Consider the following 13,672-nt stretch of genomic DNA (forward strand, 5'->3'; position numbering starts at 1 on the left):
CCTTGATATGCAGATGAGCTCCTGCTAGAAAAAGAGCTCTGCCAACATGTATCAATAAGTTAAGCATCAACAAGATTTGTTCAGCAAATTATCTGCATTTTTTGAAATGTGTATGTTACTTCAATATTTAAAGGAGGCATACAATACAAACTGGGCTTCATTACTTATTTCATGCACAATATATAAACCATCCACGTATTCTTAGTCTGAAGGCAGAAAAAGTGATGTAATGTTTAAATGCTGCCACCTCTAGTGTTACTGCAAATATGCAGTATAGAAAAATACAAGCCAGTTAATTTCAGGACAGTGATAACTCCTTGCTAGGGTTGCTAGCCTCCCAGTCGGGGATTCCCTTCCACCAGCTCCTCTTTTTCTCCACCACTCTGAGAGACAGTGGGAGAATAATAATTAAAAAAATGTTTTTTTAGCTGAAAGCCTGACATTATTTCTGGGGAAAATAATCAAAAGTGATGTCAGTTGTCTCTAGGAATCACTCCAAACTCTATGGTTTGTAGAGATTAGTGAGAATGCAGAAACATCTTTTTACCATAGAGTTTCCACCAATTCCTAAAGAGGTGTGATGTCACTTCCTGTTTTTTCAGAAATTATATTACACTGTTACTGATGGCACACCCAAGGTCCTCCCCATCCCCGAGTCCTCCCTGGCCTGTTGACACTACTCCCAATTCTTGGTTAGAATTCACACAGGTCAGTAAGGATGTGAGAAACTTTGGGGCTAGGGAAGAATTATACCATTTACCTCAAATTCAACTATTCAATAACTTATTCCAAGTTAGAACTGTGGTTACTAGCAGAAAATGACTTCAGCTGTGTTTTTAGCATTTTGATCAGCAGATAAAATGAGTGGGCTACAACAAGGTTTCCAGGGATGTATCATCATCATCATAGAAAACAATTCCTTAATGGAAATGGCCCAATCTGGCTTTCTTGCATCTGCCAGTAGAAGGCAACCAAGCTTGGTTCTCTCAGCAAAAAGTAGGGAAGGAAGGCCCTTTCCAAGCATCTTTTGGCCTTTGAAAGAGAACTCACTGGGCTCAGTCCCAACTAAGGCTGCCAGTTCCAGGTTGGTGGGAAATTCCTGGAGATTTTGTAATGGAGTATATGGAAGCTTGAATTTGGGAAGGGGAGAGGCCTCAACTAAATATAATGCCACAGAGTCCACACTCCAAAGCAGTCACTTTCTCCAGGAGGAACGAGATCTGTTGTCTGCAGTTCAGTTGTGATCCCAGATCTTCAGGCCCCACCTGAAGGCTGGCAATCCCTCAAATGGCTGCTTGCTACTGCTAACTCCAGGTTGGGAAATTCCTGGAAATTTGGGGGGTGGAGCCTGGAGAGGGTGAGCTTTGAGGAGGGGTGGAACCTCATAAAGGTACAGTACCATAGACCCCACCCTTCAAACAAGCCATTTCCTCCTGGGGAACCATTGTTGCTAGTCTCCAGCTGAGTGCTGGAGATCACTCAGAATTACAACTGCTCTCCAGAGGGCAGAGATCAGTTCCCCTGGAGAAAATGGCAGCTTTGCAGGGTGGGCTCTGTGTCATTATGCCCTGCTGAGATCACTTCCCTTCTGCTTTGGTCCACACCGTGATTTTGGACCAGTCATAGACTTTCAGCCTAACCTACCTCACAGGGTTGTTGTGAAGTCCAAAAGGGGAAAGGAGAATGATGTAAGCTGCTTTGGCCAACACTGTGGAGAAAGACTGTACTTTTTCTAGGTAGAGGCTGCAGAGAGAGGGGAGGAGATGGAAAGCTGATCAATCCCCTTACAGAAAATGGCTGCCTTAAGTGGGTGAGAAGACATTAAGGTTCATGGGGAGTGAATGCCTCCACTTGGGTGGGAAGACAGCAATGGTGGGGGGCACTCACCCAGAGCCTCTTTCTAGGGCCCATTTGTATTTCCTTCCACAAAAGCCTTATTTCTAGTTTTTATATATTTTCTAGTATCTGATGTTGTACAGAATAAATGCTAAATGTATTGCATGTCTGGTCATACTATGATAGTGTGTTCTTAAAATTAATATTAGCATCTTCATCTTGCAACATTTCGTATAAACCACCATCAGTATATATTTGTGATGGTGAAAGATTTGTTTACTATTTGTTTGTTATTAAAGTTATTCCCTCATACAAAAATGCCCTAAAACAACAACAAAAATGCGTCATTCTTTTGACACTGCTATTTTACATAATGTATTAATGGTCATACTCACAGAACTTATGAAGAAAATGTTAATTACTTATGAAGGAGACATAGTGACATTTAGTCAGCATAATCAACCCTTAAGAACTGAAGAACAATTACAGCAAATGAAGCCAGACAGAAAGGAACATAGTCATCACCTCGCAACGGCCTGGCTTTGTGGTGAAATCAGTTCCTCTGATTCACATCCTTTGCTGGAATAAATCAATGCTGTTTCCGTTTTATACCAAATGAGAACCCCCATTTTATAAACTAATTACTGAAAAACAGCAATGAAGAATGTTCTGATCTTCTGTCTGTATGGCTTGTCAGCATTCCTGTTCCATATAGTTTTGTAAATTATGTACTGATCATTGTGCCTTATTGTGGTTTGTGCATACTAGTTTTCTTATTACCAGTCTACACCTTCTGATACAATTCTACTCTGGAAATGCCAATTTGATCGAAAGTTACAAAGTAATATGCCAATTTGATCGAAAGTTACAAAGTAATAATGAGAAATTCTGCTCCAGCAATTAAGACTAATAAATTTACTGTAGTATAAGCTTCCTCAGGATAGGTCCCACCTTATTAGATGCATGAAATGAAACCCCAGTACACAAATATATGTAGACTGAAGGAAAGGAAAGGAAATATGAACCATGCAGTTAAAAGGCTATAATATGCTAGAGATTTAATTTGAGAAATATTGCTGCAAAAGGCAAGTATAATTATCAGATCATGCCCTTTCTGTTGTAACTTTTTAACTCTACCATTCACATTTACATTTTCTTTCCCTCTGTATATATTTCCTCCCTCCCTTTTACCTTTTAAATTAGTTTCTAAGGAAAATATGATAGACAAGATTTTAGCATTGATAAGGTTATATTCGGATCACTGTCTGCATCAGACAGAGAATTAACGTCCCTTTGAGAATTATTGAATGATAAACGTGGTAAAAGAGGTAAAATCCATCAATTCCTAAAAACAGTATAAAAGGAATATTCCAGTATTTTATAAGATAAAGTGTTGATTTTACCCAGGCTTCAAGGACAAATACAATCCAAATATGGACTATTGCAAAACCTCCCATGTAATAATTTAGAAGGTACATTCAGGTGAGTAGCTATATTGGTCTGAAGCAGCAGAACCAAGTTTGAGTCCAGTATTGTCAATAAATTGACCTTCCATCATACTGATTGTATGTGTTTGTACCCTGGACTTTAATTCTGTAAAAAGTAACACCCTTGGTTTGTGTTTTTTGGATGCATATCCAGGACACTGTAAGTAAAAACAGCCCTGTATACCATTCACCTGTTAACTGTGTTCACCTGGGAGCTGTCAAGTTAACTATCTGACAGTTGGCCATCTAACTTTGACAGTTCAAGATCTAGATCACCTTAGATCAATTGTTTGATTAGCTAGGCACAGTGATAGGTTATTTAATTAAGGAAATGACAGCCAGCTTTGTAGAAAGGAAGCCCAGTCAATACCATTCAAGGACCATCATCTATTCATGCAGAAGCAAGAAGAAAAGAGATCCAGTAGCTCAGGGAGAAGCTTGACACTCTGCCAGTGGATGATGTTGGAAGGCTGTGGATCTCAATGCTTTGAAGGGAGGTTTTCCTTTAATTCTTTGAGAACTTCCACCAAGCTGACTGTACACAGTACTGCTGAGTTACTGCTATCTTTATTGCAACCTTGAGCCAGGAGATGGCTGAAAACAAGTGTTGGTGAAAGTAGTTTAGAGAGGTTTGTTATTTTGCGTGTTCCTTTGTACCTTACATGTTTTTTTACTTTTTTTTTTTGTAAATAAACCTTATCTATATTTTAAATTGGAGTAAGTGCTGGTTCTATGGGCAGGCATAGTATTAATGAAAATAATTTTGCTACCCAAGGCAAAGAAATCCCATCTTGTTAATTGGCATTATAGTTAATTAGAACTCAGCAAAATATTTGAGCAGGTACACCCCTGATGTTTTGACAAGTGGCAAACTTTGTTCTAATACTTCAGAAGGGTTGAAGCAAAATGCACAAACATAATGAGTAACTGTCAAGGACCAAGCTGATAAAACACCAAAGAATTCAGTCAAACAGACTTTATGAGCACAAATTGCATATATCACTTTCTACATACAAGGGGTTCAGCTTAATTCAGCTGATACTAGGTTCCAGCCCATGAAAGTTTATGCAACAGTAAACCTGTAAGACTTTAAGATGCTACTTTTTTCCCCTTTGGCTGCAACAAATTATAAAGATTATCTCATTGGGATTTTCTCTATGTATAGACATTCTAGTAACATGCAATGCTTATTACTAGAACTAAAGCAAAAGTTTATTTTCCTAATATTTTCAACTTAAAGCACAGCATAGATAACAGTGCTGTTTTTTGCTGGAACTGTGATTTTGTGTGTACTAATCCTAGTTATTTGATTTATATGCTTTATATGAGTAATTGGCCTTATTTCTACTACACTTTTCTTATTTGTAAGTTAACATGAACATTAAATTTGTGCAGCAAGACATATTTATTAAATTGTAAAAGAAGAAATATATAGACTTACCAGCTAAATCAAGTATATATTCTTGATACCGTGTTCCTATTCGGTTTGTGGCCGTGCAGTTATATCGCCCAAAATCATTGTCAGATGTGGGAGCAATCTTAAAACAAGAGATAATACACATCAGATGTGAAAACAACACAGCATATTTCTGAGCTATTACTACTTTGATTTTACTAAATGCATTTTTAAACATAATGATGAGGCTTTACAAATACCTGAGGAAAGAAAGAAAGTGAAAGGCAAAGGTGAAAAGGAAAAAAAATTACCCAACTGAATGCAGATTTCCAGAGAACAGCAAGGAGAGATAAGGAGGCTTTCCTGAAGGAACAATGCATAATAGAGGAAAAGCATAGAATGGGAAGGACAAGAGATCTCTTCAAGAAAATTGGAGAAATCAAGGGAACATTTTGTGCAAAGATGGCCATGATAAAGGACAAAAACGGTAGGGACCTAACAAGCAGAAGAGATCAGGAAGAGGTGGCAAAAATACACAGAAGAATTATACAAGAAGAATCTCAATGTCCTGGACAACCATGACAATGAAATCACAGACCATGAGCCAGACATCCTGGAGTGTGAAGTCAAATGGGCCTTAGAAAGCATTACTAACAACAAAGCGAGCAGAGATGACTGTATCCCAATCGAGCTATTCAAAGTCCTAAATGATGATGCTGTTAAAGTGATGCACACATTATGCCAACAAATTTGGAAAACGCAACAGTGGCCACAGGATTGGAAAAGATCAGTTTATATTTCAATCCCAAAGAAGGATAATGCCAAAGAATGTTCAAACTTTCGCACCATTGCACTCATTTCACATGCCAGCAAGATCATGTTAAAGATTCTACAAGCTAGGCTTCAGCAGTATGTAGATCGGGAACTACCAGAAGTTCAAGCTGGGTTTCAGAGAGGTAGAGGAACTTGAGATCAAATTGCCAACATTTAGCGGATTATGGAGAAAGCATGGGAGTATCAGAAAAACATCTATTTCTGTTTCATTGATTATGCGGAATGCTGGCCTGGATGAAGCACAAGGCAGAATTAAGATTGCCGGGAAAAACATCAACAACTTCAGATATGTAGATGACACCACTCTAATGGCAGAAAGTGAGGAGGACCTCTTGTTGAGGGTGAAAAGTAGGCTTGAAACTCAACATCAAAAAACTAAGATCATGACATCCGGCCCCATCACATCTTGGCAAATAGAAGGGGACGACATGGAAGTAGTGACAGACTTCATATTCCTGGGATCCAAAGATCACTGCAGATAGTGACTGTAGCCATGAAATTAAAAGACGTTTGATCCTTGGGAGGACAGCTATGGAGAACTTAGGCAGTATAATAAAAAGTAGAGACATCACCCTATCAACAAAAGTCCATATAGTCAAAGTGATGGTACTCCCAGTAGTAATGTATGGCTATGAGAGCTGGACCATAAGGAAGGCCGAGCGCAGAAGAATAGATGCTTTTGAGATGTGGTGCTGGAGAAGAATCTTGAGAGTCCCTTGGACTGCAAAAAGATCCAATAAGTCTGTCCTAAGGGAAATCAACCCTGACTGTTTCCTGGAAGGTCAGATGCTGAAGCTGCAGCTCAAATATTTTGGCCACTAAATGAGAAGTGAGCACTCAATGGAGAAGATCCTGATGCTAGGAAAGACAGAAGGCAAAAGAAGAAAGGGACAGCAAAAGATGAGATGCATGGACAGCGTTACTAATGTAACAAACACAAATTTGAGCAGACTTCAGAGGATGGTGGAAGACAGGAGAGCCTGGCATGACTTTGTCCATGGGGTTGCAAAGAGTTGGACTTGACTGTGCGACTGAACAACAACAACAATTTTTAAACTGATGAAAATTGTGAAGAATTATCTGTCAAGATTAATAGCAGTGGAAGGTTTATGAAACTGTCTATACTCTGAGGTCCTGACCCAATTTGAGATTGAGCTTATCACCCTCCTAAAGCTAAATAGAGCCAGTTTGGTGTAGTGGTTAAGAGCACAGACTCTAATCTGGGAGAACTGGGTTAGATTCTCCACTCTTCCACATGCAGCTGCTGGTGTGACCTTGGGACAGCCACAGGTTCTCAACAGAGCTGTCCTCTCAAGAGCAGTTCTCAAAATAGCTCTCTCAGCCCCATCTACCTCATAGGGTGTCTGTTGTGGGGAGAGGAAATTGTAAACCACTCTCTGAGTGAAGGGCAGGGTATAAATCCAATATCTTTTTCTCTTCTCTCTAACGCTAAATAGAACTCTATTTTCATGGTCTACTTTTACCTTTCTATGTACATGCACAGTCATTTCCTTAAGCCCTGGCTCATGTAATATTTATTCTACCATGAAACTTGCTAAATCAGTCACTGCCCGTAAGTGTAACCTCTTTCACAGGATTGTTGTTATAAGGATAAAATGAAGGATGTTGCAAGGTGCTTTGGGTTCCCATTGGGGAGTAAAGCCAGGAATACATATTTACATAAATAAATATTTATGTATTGTGAGCTAGGAAAGGAAAGGTCCCCTGTGCAAACACCAGTTGTTTCCAACTCTGGGGTGACGTTGCTTTCACAATGTTTTCACGGCAGACTTTTTACGGGGTGGTTTGCCATTGCCTTCCCCAGTCATATACACTTTCCGCCCAGCAAGCTGGGTACTCATTTTACCTACCTCAGAAAGATGGAGGGCTGAGTCAACTTCGAGCTGGCTACCTGAAAACCCAGCTACACCGGGGATCGAACTCAGGTCGTGAGCAGAGCTTAGGACTGCAGTACTGCAGCTTTAACACTCTGCGCCATGGGGCTCCTATTGTTAGCTAACATCCCTCATAATAAGAGGCTCAAAGAGAGGTAACAATCTGGCTATCAGTTCAGAGGCATTCATGAGCTTTGGCTATCTGTTCAGAGGCATTCATGAGCTCCACTGAGCGCGCTGGGAGGGGAGGGGCTGGAGCCCAGTGCCGCATTGCGGCGTTGCAAATAAAAAAAGGGAGGGGCAGGAGTGGAGGAGCGGTGCTGCGGAGGGGGCATGACACAGCCAGTCTGCCTTGGGAGCCATGCACCCTCAGTCCGGCCCTGCTTACCTGGCAACTTTGGTACAGTGAGTGAGCGGGAGGCTCCTTGGCTGTCTTTGGGTTTCATTTGTGATTCTTTCAATCTGCTAACTTCTGCTGATGTTGACAGGGTCCTGAGGGCTGTTAGGCTGACCACTTGCCTACTTGATCTGTGTCCCTCGTGGCTGGTTAAGGCTGTCAACGAGAGGATCTGGGACCCCATGAAGGAAATCATCAACCTGTTCTTGGAGACAGGGGTGTTTCCAGTGGGCCTCAAGGAAGCAGTGGTCATACTACTCTTAAAAAGCCATCAATGGATCCTTTGGAACCAGCCAATTACTGTCCAATTTCAAATCTACCGTTTCTGGGTATGGTCATTGAAAGAGTGGTAGCTGAGCAACTTAAGGGCTTTCTGGAGGACATATCAGTGCTAGACCCATTCCAGTCTGGCACTCTGGCCATGGGACTGAGACTGCCCTGGTTGCTCTAACGGATGACCTCTGAATGTAGCTGGATTGAGATGGGTTGGTGCTGCTGCTACTACTGTGAGACCTCACAGCGGTGTTCGACACAGTCAATGACGATCTGTTGACTCAGCACCTTGCCAACATGGAAATATTTGGGATGGCCTTACAATGGCTTTCCTCATTCCTCCATGGTCAGTGACAGAGGGTGGCACAAGGGGAAGATGTGTCAACTAGACACTCCCTGGTATGTGGGATCTCTCTGGGGGCACTCCTTTCCCTGATGTTGTTTAGCATCTATATGCACCCCCTTGCCCAGCTGGTACAGAGTTTTGGGCTAGGCTGTCATCAATATGCAGATGATACCCAGCTATATTTGCTGTTGGGAGACTGGTTGGGAGACTGGTCCTTAGTGAGGTTTTGGAGGCTGTGGTGGGCTAACTAAAGAATAGGTTGAAGCTGAACCCATCAAAGATAGAAGTCCTGGAGCTGGGGGGATTGGGGCTGGAGCTGGAGAGCAAATTACTACCTGTCATAGGGTGCTACTGACACCAGTGCCAACTATCAAGAGTTTGCGAGTTACACTGGATACCTCTCTCTCAATGGAGGCCCAAGTCCATATTGCCAAGGTGGAATTTTTCTACCTCCACCAAACTAGGCAACTGGCTCCCCTCCTGTCTCTTTGGACCTAGCCACAGTGATCTATGCGATGGTTACCTCTTGACTATACTACTGTAACTCACTCTATGCTAGCCTACCCTTGACTTTGACCCTGAAACTCCAGTGGGTCCAAAACTTGGCGGTGCAAGTCCTGACAGGAATGCCACAGACAGCACATATTCTGCCTGTGCTGCACCAGATACACTGGCTTCTGGTTGAATGCTGAGTCAGATTTAAGGTTTTGGTTCTGACCTTTAAGGCTTTGAGCAGTCTGGGGCAACGTATCTACGTGACTGCCTCCTCCACTATGTCCCTGACCCTCTACTGATGAGAATCTACTGGTGATCCCTGGCCCTAAAGAGATCTGGCTGTCCTCAACAAGGCCCAGGACCTTTTCAGTGGAACGCTCTGCCAGAAGACCTGGTGGAACACTCTGCCAGAAGACACCAGGGCCTGTAAAGTAGAGATGCTGGGCTTTCTCCTGAGGACAGCAACAGTTGTCAAGCTGGCATCCCTCCGCTCCACCCCTTGAAGAGGATCCCCTCCCTCCAATGCAGCATCCAGAAAGTAGGAATAGTAGCACTTTAATATGACACACTTTAATATGGTGCCATCGGGGTTTGCAATCTGCTTTTGAATTAACTGGTTTTAATGATTGATTTATGTATTTTATTCATTGTTGCACATTGCCTAGGGACTAGCTTTGGCCAGGATGAGATGATAATGATCACCAGAGATCACCAGTAGATGCTGACCAGCTAAATAAATAAACAACAGCAGCATATAAGTGGTAGCAAGAAGGAAGGAATTTTCTGCACCCAGGTGCTGTTCCCTGCTGTAGACTAGGACTTTTGCACATTCTTATTTCCCTTGCTTGGTATTCCTGTTGTTTTAGGGGGTTTTCTCATTCCCTACATGTTTTTCTTCCTTTAGTGGTCAACTCTATATTACATTGCTTTATGTCCAGCATAAAATCCTGCAGTTTGAATCTGAAGGAATATATACCAGATATAAAGTGATGTAATATAGAATCGACCACTAGAGGGAGAAAAAACACATGCAGAACAGAACCCTCCCCCCTCCCCCAATGCAACAAGAACACATATTTCATTGCTTTATGCCCAGCATAAAATTCTGCAGTTTGAATCTGAAGGAATATATACCAATATAAAGTGATGTAATATAGAATCGACCACTAGAGGGAGAAAAACACATGCAAAACAGAACCCTACCCCCTACCCCAATGCAACAAGAACACATAAGCAAAGAAAATGAGATTACAGGTTCTATACCTTTGTATGTTCAAATATTTGAATTAATTTTGAATAGCTCAGAAAAAGAAACAAAATTATTGGTAATGATATAGTAATACAATTTATAAAGGGCTTGGATATTTTTAGTACTAATTCTAATCAGATTGATATGGTAGTAAAAGAATTACAACCTCAACAAGTAGGATGGAAGATATTTACCTACATTCAAACTCTTACCTCTAATACTAGTTTATTTCCAGCATTATGAATCTTTAAATGAGTTGAGTCTTTTCCAGGTAAAACCAATTTTCCTCGTTTCCACTGAATAGAAGCTGATGGATTAGATAGAACATCACAGCTTATATTGATAGGATTTCCTTCCCATGAATAATATGTTGTTTGATTTGACACAAAGATTGGAGCATCTGTAAAATATGGTTATATAAGTATTTTTATTTCTTTACCATTTAATCATGTTACTCCAGTTGTCAAGGCTACTTCAATGGCAACTGTTGCATGATATCTGATCAAATCTTACACATCCCAAATATTCATTACAATTTCTCCTCTGAAACTACTTTAAAAATTGTATAGTAATGGTAGTCATTCTTTTCATGAAGGAAGCAGTAAGACCTTCTACCCCACTTTAAAATATCTCACACGAAAGTAAGCGATTCTGATTACAAACAAAAACCTAACAACAACAAAGAAAACCCCATAGATTTCACATGGCAGCCCAATGGTAGTAATAGCATTTAATTCTATAGTGGACTGAAACCAGTTCCAGTAATCCAGGAACTGCATGACTAGCATTATGAACACATTTTACTTGAAAAACAAAACAAACAACCTACTATGTCAGGGGTGGCCAACGGTAGCTCTCCAGATGTTTTTTGCCTCACAGCATGGCCAATGGCTGAGGCTGATGGGAGTTGTAGACAAAAAACATCTGGAGAGCTTCCGTTGGCTACCGTTGTACTATGTGATTTCACTTAGACTTCAAAGTAAACTGGAAAATTGTATGCAATGCTGAAAGTTTTCAAAAAGTAGTTTGAATTCCAGTATAGAAATCTGCTTTTCATCACAAACTAACTAAATAAAATAAAACCCTCACTATTTATAGAAGTTATATTTATAGCAAATAATGCTGTGTCTTGATTGATTTGCCCCACTCTACTTGCTTTAAGTGAGGCATAAAGTGCAGTTGGCTTAGGGCAATGTAGTATAGTCAATTAGAAGGATGAAGCCAGCTGTTGGCTTAGGGCAATGTAGTATAGTCAATTAGAAGGATGAAGCCAGCTGTTGGCTTAGGGCAATGTAGTATAGTCAATTAGAAGGATGAAGCCAGCTGTTTTATCTTACTGTTTCCTTAAGAATTTCCCCTGCAGCATACCTGCCCACCCTCTCTATCGGTAGCATGAGATTGGCTGACTGCTATATTTAGGCTGAGCAGGAATTTTGGGGGTTTATGGGTAATTAGTCATGACAGAGTTATGATTTTTTTTGCCTGCAGGGTCCCCCCGCCCATTTCAATAGGCCTGGTGGTAATAACTGGCTATGCCACAACTCATGGTTTGGTCTGGATAGGTAGGGTTAATTGGCAAACACCCTGAGACATATTAATGATGGATGTCCCAAACAGGCCATCAAGTGATGTGCATCTGGGTGTGCTGTGAACATCTCTTGGTGCTCAGCAACATTTCCTGAACTTCGTAGAAACCTTGTGGCACATCAGGGGAGAGCTAGGCATCTCTCTGAACATACAGCAAGGTTGGTGGAAACATCAGCCAAGTCGGAACTGGGGTAGATATGTCCAAAAGGCAGACCAGGGGTGCGGTCAGACGTCACACTAAAAGTGGATGCATCACGCTCCAATTTGAACCGCCCAATTTTGTATCGGCACATTTCTGGTCAGACCACTCCCAAAAGAGAGCGGTCCTGCACTGGTCCTGTATTTGAATGATCAGACATTGCAGACCTGTATTGCTTCTTCCTTATGCTTGAAATAACAAGTTCCGGCAAAACCTGGAGTGAAGCAACACACTCACACACTTTGAAGGGGGGGCGGGGTTTGAAGAGATCCCGGTTGCCTCTTTCCCTAGGAACCATTATTTGGATTGCACATTGCACCCCCAGCTAAAAGCAGCATCCCCAAATTCCCTTTTTCTCCCCCCCTCCTAACATGCGCACAAACATACACACACCTCCCGGGGGGGTGGGGGGGCTTGCAATCTATTTGTCGATATGGTTGCTTTAGAACTCAAGACATTGTAGATGGATGACGGATCACTTTCCAAGAAAGAAAAGCAGCCCTTTTCAAAACCTTTTTAAAAAGAGAAAGAGTCGAGTGGATGATGAGGCATGTGAGGAGGAAACTGAAAGGAAAGGTACATACGGTCAAAACCCTTGGGGAAGCTTGGACGCTATTTAAAACTATAATCCTAGAAGCTCAGATAAAATACATACCACAAGTTAGGAAAGGCACAAACAGGCATAAGAAAAGGCCTGCATGGTTAACAAACAAAGTAATGGAAGCTGTAAAAGGTAAGAAGGACTCCTTTAAGTGGTGGAAAACCAGTCCAAGTGAGATTAGTAAAAGGGAACACAGGCTGTGGCAAATCAAATGCAAGACTGTGATCAGGCAGGCAAAAAGGGACTATGAGGAGCATATTGCAAAAAACATAAAGACCAACAATAAAACTTTCTTCAAATATATTAGAAGGAGAAAACCAGCCAGGGAGGCAGTGGGGCCCTTGGATGACCATGGGGTAAAAGGATTACTGAAGGAGGATAAGGAAATGGCTGAGAAGCTAAATGAATTTTTTGCCTCCGTCTTCACTGTGGAAGACGAGAACTTTTTGCTCGCCCCAGAACCACTAATTTTGGAAGGGGTGTTGAAAGACCTGAGTCAGATTGAGGTGACAAAAGAGGAGGTCCTACAACTGATAGACAAATTAAAAACTAATAAGTCACCGGGTCCGGATGGCATACATCCGAGAGTTCTGAAAGAACTCAAAGTTGAACTTGTGGATCTTCTAACAAAAATCTGTAATCTTTCATTGAAATCTGCCTCCGTTCCTGAGGACTGGAAGGTAGCAAATGTCACCCCCATCTTTAAAAAGGGTTCCAGAGGAGATCCGGGAAATTACAGGCGAGTCAGTCTGACTTCAATACCGGGAAAGTTGGTAGAAACCATTATCAAGGACAGAATGAGTAGGCACATTGATGAACACGGGTTATTGAGGAAGACTCAGCATGGGTTCTGCAAGGGAAGATCTTGCCTCACTAACCTGTTACATTTCTTTGAGGGGGTGAACAAACATGTGGACAAAGGCGACCCGATAGATGTTGTTTACCTTGACTTCCAGAAAGCTTTTGATAAAGTTCCTCATCAAAGGCTCCTTAGAAAGCTTGAGAGTCATGGAGTAAAAGGACAGGTCCTCTTGTGGATCAAAAACTGGCTTAGTAATAGGAAGCAGAGAGTGAATA

The 13,672-nt window shown here is 41.5% G+C and overlaps 1 protein-coding gene across 4 annotated transcripts in view; it reads right to left on the bottom strand.

Annotated features, from left to right (window-relative positions):
- NCAM2 (neural cell adhesion molecule 2) overlaps positions 1-13,672 on the bottom strand; it is a 525,500-nt gene that overhangs the window by 140,605 nt on the left and 371,223 nt on the right. For all 4 annotated transcript variants that reach the window (XM_060234386.1, XM_060234385.1, XM_060234388.1 and 1 more), the window contains exons 10-11: positions 10,421-10,608; positions 4,765-4,861 (exon numbers count right to left, since the gene is read on the bottom strand). In XM_060234386.1, coding sequence (XP_060090369.1) covers positions 4,765-4,861; positions 10,421-10,608 — 285 coding nt within the window. The remainder of the gene's footprint in view (positions 1-4,764; positions 4,862-10,420; positions 10,609-13,672) is intronic.

The sequence above is a fragment of the Heteronotia binoei genome, chromosome 3 (genome assembly GCF_032191835.1).
Source record: "Heteronotia binoei isolate CCM8104 ecotype False Entrance Well chromosome 3, APGP_CSIRO_Hbin_v1, whole genome shotgun sequence".
NCBI lineage: Eukaryota > Metazoa > Chordata > Lepidosauria > Squamata > Gekkonidae > Heteronotia > Heteronotia binoei.